General features: G+C 58.4%; 2 protein-coding genes across 5 annotated transcripts in view; both read right to left on the minus strand.

The window, feature by feature from the left end:
• MAP4K2 (mitogen-activated protein kinase kinase kinase kinase 2) overlaps positions 1-469 on the minus strand; it is a 15,798-nt gene extending 15,329 nt beyond the window's left edge. Inside the window, exon 1 of the mRNA XM_010838099.1 lies at positions 434-469. Coding sequence (XP_010836401.1) covers positions 434-469 — 36 coding nt within the window. The remainder of the gene's footprint in view (positions 1-433) is intronic.
• Positions 76-6,206, minus strand: part of MEN1 (multiple endocrine neoplasia I) — a 6,620-nt gene continuing 489 nt past the window's right edge. For 2 of the 4 annotated variants that reach the window (XM_010838012.1, XM_010838013.1), the window contains exons 2-10: positions 5,609-6,069; positions 4,467-4,675; positions 4,133-4,261; positions 3,801-3,841; positions 3,639-3,726; positions 2,828-2,964; positions 2,279-2,414; positions 1,655-1,819; positions 76-1,456 (exon numbers count right to left, since the gene is read on the minus strand). In XM_010838012.1, the coding sequence (XP_010836314.1) occupies positions 974-1,456; positions 1,655-1,819; positions 2,279-2,414; positions 2,828-2,964; positions 3,639-3,726; positions 3,801-3,841; positions 4,133-4,261; positions 4,467-4,675; positions 5,609-6,053 (1,833 nt within the window). In that variant the 5' untranslated portion in view covers positions 6,054-6,069 and the 3' untranslated portion in view covers positions 76-973. The remainder of the gene's footprint in view (positions 1,457-1,654; positions 1,820-2,278; positions 2,415-2,827; positions 2,965-3,638; positions 3,727-3,800; positions 3,842-4,132; positions 4,262-4,466; positions 4,676-5,608; positions 6,070-6,206) is intronic. The other 2 variants (XM_010838010.1, XM_010838011.1) reach the window with 1 other exon arrangement.

Here is a 6,206-nt window from a genome sequence, read left to right on the forward strand (position 1 = left end):
GAGGCGCCCGCGGGACCGACCCTTGGCGGCAAGGGGAAGCCCCAATCCCGGGAGGAGCGGGCGGCGCCGAGGCTCTTCCTTCAGCCACTGGTTCCTCGAGCTCTACAAGTGGGGAGACTGAAGCCCGCAGGGCCAGAAAGCAGAAGAAAGAGGGGACGCTCCACCCCAAAATTCCCAGATGAAACACCGACAAGTATTTTTTTTTTTTTTTTACAAAATGTATTCATCTTCCTTGGAACTGAAAAATAAATCTATGTACAAAACAGGAAGAGATCAGGCTCCCCTCACCCACACGCAAACAAACCCCTGTAGATTTCCTCTAGGGTCCCCCGAGACAGGCTGGACCTCGGGGAGGTTCCCAGAGGGTGGGAAGAAAGGTCTGCTCTGATCTAGGGCCAGTTTGGGCAGGGAGGGGGCAGGGCTCAGGATTCACACAGGCCGGGGGCAGAGTTTTGCGTCCCCGACCCATGAGACAGAGAAGGAAGCTAGCATTTCCAAATTCTGGAAGCGTTTCTTAGGTTCTTTGTGGTAGGGGGCTTGCAAGGAATGGACTTCTGAAGTGTGGAAACGTTCTCCTAGGAGCTGGGCGGGGTCCTTGGTTCCCGGGCTGTAGGTGGGACCTCTGCTTCTAGGGTTTAGAGCGAAAGAGCCCCATGGGCTGGAAGCAACCCTGAGCCAACACCGCTCAGGACGAAGGTTAGAGCCTGGGTTCTGAGGTGAAGGCTGTTTCCCGTGGTTGGACCTTTAAAGACTGGTGATGGGGTCAGAGGGAAGGTTTCAGATGGCCGGCTGGGACCCTTGGGGATGGGCTCTATATTCCAATGACTGGGCAGAGCCCTCGATTCGGGGCGCTGGGCAGAGTTTGTACTCTGGGAACCTGCAGCCTGGGTTCCGGGTAGGGATGGGGCCTGCGGGTGGAGCCTCGACGGGTTGAGGGCGGGCTCTTGGTAGGCGGATATGGAGTCCCGGTACTTCAGAGACCCTTGCGCTGCCGCTTGAGGAAGGAAAGCGTGTAGTCACTCGGTGTAGACACCTTCTGCTTCTTCATCTGCACTTGTGACTGCGCCGTGAGCTGCAGCTTGATGGCGCTCGAATTGATCTTGGTGGCCACAAGCAGCTCCTTCATGCCTTTCATCTTCTCGCTCTGGAATGTCAGCACGGGACCCTCGGGTGGCGGTGATGCAGCGGGTGCCGGCACTGGAGCGGCGCTGCCGCCTTCAGCGCCGCGGGCAGTCCCGGGGACTGTGCCTGGGGGCTTCCGAGGGGGTCCTGGCACCGCACCCTGGCCCGCGCCTGGGCCCTTGTCCAGCGCCGGCTTCTTAGGCGGCGGCGGCTCCTCGGGCTTGGATTCCCGCCGTGGGCCCCGCCGCCGGCCTTCTCGGGCTTCCTCGCCCCACGGCTCTTCAGCCTCGGCCGCCTCCGCCTCTCGGCTCACTATGCGTACCTTCTGCCGTACCTGGGCCGGATGGGGAGGACAAGCGAAGGCCAAGGTTGCAGGCCAGTGGCTGGCACCCCGCACCCCAGCCATCTTGGGGCCTTGGTCTCACTCGCACCCAAAGGGTATAGGCAGATCCCCTGCAGTACTACAAAGGTCTGACTCCTCCTGGCTGCTGTCACCACCCGCCCTCCCAGCCACCCTGCACAGCTGCCTCACCTGTCCCTCAAAACGGCCTAGGGACTGCACAAGGAAGGTGGCCCAGCCCACATGCAGCACGGGGGTGGGGCTGCCCTCTTCCCATTTGCAGATGCCATCATAGAATCGCAGCAGATGGGCGAAGCACTCTGGGTCCTGGAGGGCAGAACCCTGACTCTGCGTGCCCTGAGAAAGGGGGGAAAGGGCACAGTTAGTTCAGACCCCATTACTCACCCCTCACCAGGCGGCACAGGCCAGACCTCTCGTCTGGACAGAGAGCCCTGGCCCTGGGGGAGGTGAGTAGGGGTGGAAAGAATTCTTAGAAACTCCTTCCTTTTATAAATCTAGTCCTTAGCCTGGACTTGGGGCGAGTGGGGAACCACCCTTTATCTCCATTTCACTCCCTCAACTGAATGAGTGACCCTGACAGAGAAAGAGAAGGGTTTCCATCCCATTTACCTCACCTCCTCAAACCCAGACCCAGACCCAGACCCTCGGCTACTGCATAAGAGAACACAGCTGTCTGCCTGTCCTGCACCAAACTTTCCTGTGCCGCCCCCAGTCCCAGGCAGCAGTTCCACATCCTGGGACTGGGAGCCCTGCTCAGGTGGGAAGGTGTGCACAGGCTGGAGCCCAGCCTTTCACCTGGGTCTGCTCCCCGGGTCGCTCCTCGCCAGCCTCCAGCAGGCTGGCGGCCTCCTTCAGCAGGTTGGGGATGACGTCATTGGCTACTTCAAAGAACTCCTTGTAGATCTCCTCGTCTTCACGGCAGTAGTTGTAGCTGTGAGGGCAGCAGGGCACTGTGGGGTCTCAGCCATGGTGGGTACCCCCAGGGACCTGGCAGGGGAGGGAGCCCTGGTTTCTTTCCCGGGATCATCCAGGGACCGAGTGAATGATTGGGGTCCTCACTCCGAGATGATGGTGCTGTGTCAGCCCAGAGCAAGAGTGAAGAGGGGGGCCGGGAATAGAGAGCTGGATGGCAGTGGTCAGACATCAGGAGAGGAGAGGGAAGGAAAGGCCTGAGGCCCTCATGAGGGGTCCCTACCTCTCAGGCAATGATGGTCTTGGCTGCCTAGTGACTGGAAGGAGAGGGATAGAACTTGGGACCCAGGCCTCCCTCCTGGATGAGAGGGGTTGTAAATTGGGTGGAAGGGGAAGAAAAGCTGGGCTGGGGTCATGTGGGGGGATCCTCACTCCTGGATGACAGTGGCTGTGTCGGCCCAGGCCTGCAGAGCTTCGCGCACATTGCGGTTGCGACAGTGGTAACCAGCCAGGTACATGTAGGGGTAGATGTGCTCATCCCGGTAGTAGGTCTTGGCTGAGGCAATGCCCTGAGAATGAGCAGAGGGGTCTCAAGGAGGCAGCCCCAGATGGCACAAATGTTCCACTGGATCACAACTGGAAGGGGCATCAGGAAGATTCCAGAGAGTCTCCTCCCATGAGACCTTACTACCCTGGCCATCATCCTCTCTGCCAGCTGCCCCTCCCCTGGTCTGCAGGTCTGCTTGCTCAGGCCTGGGCCAGACTGCTGCAGGCACCCTGCAGACAAAGGCCTAGGAAGGGGAGGGGCTTATCCTCCAAGCTCAGGGTCTGTCCCTTTCCTGAACTTTCCCCCACAAACACCAAGGCCTTCCAAATCCAGTCTAATGTCCCTCCCAGCCCAGGAGCCCCCAGCCCCACCAAGTTAATACTCCCACCTCAGTGCTCTCACCACGTTTGACTTCTGTTATACTCCCAGAGGACAATGACAAGTAGTAGAAAAAGTAGGGCTGAGGGGACAACTCTAGGACCTACCCCTCCCAGGCAGAGAACCAGAACACCTCTCAGACATCCCTGACTGCACTGAATATGCACGCAGTAAATACAAAAAGGGGACTGGATAGGTGATACCCCACAATACACACAAAGTTCTCTCCTCATCTGCCCCCCCAGTTCCAAGTAGAAGGGGACCCCAGCCACCGCTGGGTCGCCCTTCTCTACCCTTCTATACCTAAGATGTCCCCACCTTGTGGTAGAGGGTGAGTGGGTCTGGCCGGCCCGGGGTGGGCTCCAGCTCCTCCAGATCCGCCAGGTTCCCCAGCGCCATTGGGTACCTGGGAAAGGCTAGTAAGTCCAGGCTGCCCCCTAGCCCGCCCTGGGGCCCAGCCTGGCCACTCCCCCTACTGACCTTTCCAGATGTCCCAGGTCATAGAGCAGCCACAGCAGCTTCTAGGGGCCAAAGAAGAAAAGTGCGAGCTGGTGAGAGGGAGGTGCGCCCTCAGTCTACCAGGCAGAGGGAGCAGTCCGGCACCAGTAGGGGACTCCCCCCCGAGGTGGGAAAAGCCAGAATTTAGGAACTAGCCCCTGACTGGTGTCAAAGCACTTTCATGTCTCAATTTCCCCCTTCCCAAGAGCCCCAGGAAAGTCCAGGCCAGGAATGATTCACCCATGTTACAGAAGGGGAAGCTGAAGCTCAGCAAGGGGAAGCACCCTGGCCCAGGGTCCCACAGGTACCCTCACCTGCTGCAGCTGCAGTAGCTCCAGGGAGTCAGTGTGCAGGTCAATGGAAGGGTTGATGGCGCATACCATAAATGCCACCTCCATCTTGCGGTCACAGCGCATGTACGATCCTTTCAGGTACAGCCAGCTCTTGGGAGAGGACAAGACCAGATGTCTTATGATGGCCCACCAGTGCCTGCTGTAGGGATTGACATCAGGAACAGGGCCCTCCCCTTGAACAGGGCCCCAGACATATGGAGGTGGTGACAGGAAGAGGGGAGAATGGCCCAAGAAAGCAGAGCTCCTTGGGTGGCCTGGGCTAGGAGAATATGGAGGGGGTGGGGGAGTGCAGTACCCGCTCAGCCACACCCGCGTTGACTGTCTGGCCTCTGCGATCCTCATTGCCCTTGCCATGCCAAGTGACTTCAGCTGTTTGTTCTCCATTGGGCCCAAACACTACCCAGGCGTGGTCCTCGGACAAGGCCAAGTGGACATCCCGGAGACCGAGAGCCTGGCAGGCCCCCACCACGGCGAAGGCCACGCCAGAGCTGTCCAGTTTGGTGCCTGTGGAAGGGAAAGTAATCAAAGAAGGTCCTCTGAGCTCTGGCCTGGGGGAAGGGACCTGCCAGCGGTAAGCCATGCTCCCTCCCACCCTCACCCCCATACCTTTGCCCTCTGACACTCCTGCCCTGCTTCCCTCTATCCCTTTCCTCCTAACTGTTCAGGGTCTCTCCCTCCCCCCTTACATTCCCCATCCTCAACAGGAGACCCTGAATCTTTCATAGTTCCCCAGCTTTTGACCCTGCCTTTTCTATTTCTCTGCAACTGTATTATATATTTCTGCTAATTTAAGCATTTCCTCATTTTACTGTACTAGGTTATAACCAGGACACTGGCCAACACTTTTTTACACACCCACTGATGGACACTCCTAATTTATCTCTGTCCTCTTTTCTTGCTAAGCTCAGAAGTAGCCTCAGATTCCTTCTCAATATGGCACTCCAGGACCTGAATGCCAGTTAACTGGCCTTAGAACAAAAAGGAAAGCTCTTTGCAAGTCCTGAGCTTTCAGCTTCTCAAGGTGAAGCCCTAGTCTCTTCACCTTCAAATTATGTTCATAGATACTCCATGGATTGTCTCAATTCCATGAAACATAGACAGATTTTGGCTCCTCACCCCCTAAATCTTCTGCTGCCCTCTGTGCCCCAGGCTGAGCTGCAGTAGCTGAGGTGCTGAGGGGGCAGAGGGTGGGCTAATGGATTTGCAGTCAAGTGACTGAGGTCCAGTCCCAGCCCCGTCACTCTGTGTCACTTTGGCAGATCACTTTCTCTCCCGGGGCTTCAGTTTCTCTAGCTGCAATGGGGGACGTAACACTTGGCCCACCTCACAAGCTTACAGGTCTCAAACGGGCTCTGTAAACCACAGTGTTGGGAAGAGGTGGGCCAAGATTCTCACGTGAGACAGCCACCTGTCTCTTGCCACCTGTCGGGCTCCAACCTGTGATGAAGCTGAAGAGGGACTGGATGTGGGCACGATCCTTGAAGTAGGAGCGGCTGAGGCTATTCCAGATGACATCGGAGACCTTCTTGACCAGCTCACGGCTGGAGACGCCCCCCTCTCGCGGGTAGAGAGACAGGTCAACGGCGCCACGGATCTGGGCAGTGAAGCGGGCATAGAGGGCAGCGATGATGGACAGGTCGGCCACCGGGAAGTAGGTGAGGCCGCCAGGAGGGTCGGGCGCAGGGCTGGGCTGAAAAGTGAGCTCAGGCACGTTGGTGGGGATGACGCGGTTGACAGCTAGGAAATGCTCCACGAAGCCCAGTACCAAGGATAGGAGCACCAGGTCCGGCTCCTCCCGGCCCAGCTCGGCAGCGAACAGGCGCACCACATCGTCGATGGAACGCAGCGGGAATAGCGTTTTCTGGGCAGCCTTCAGCCCCATGGCGGCGGCCCTCGGCCTGCGGGCGACCGGAGGAGAAGGATGGTCGTGTGGGCACGGCCCACGAGTCCCCTCCCAGGTTCGGCTAGCGTTCCACACCCCTCTACACACCCACAGACACCAACCCTTGCTTCCCCGCCCCTTCACGCTCCGCTC

The sequence above is a fragment of the Bison bison genome, unplaced genomic scaffold (assembly GCF_000754665.1).
Source record: "Bison bison bison isolate TAMUID 2011002044 unplaced genomic scaffold, Bison_UMD1.0 scf7180017864089, whole genome shotgun sequence".
NCBI lineage: Eukaryota > Metazoa > Chordata > Mammalia > Artiodactyla > Bovidae > Bison > Bison bison.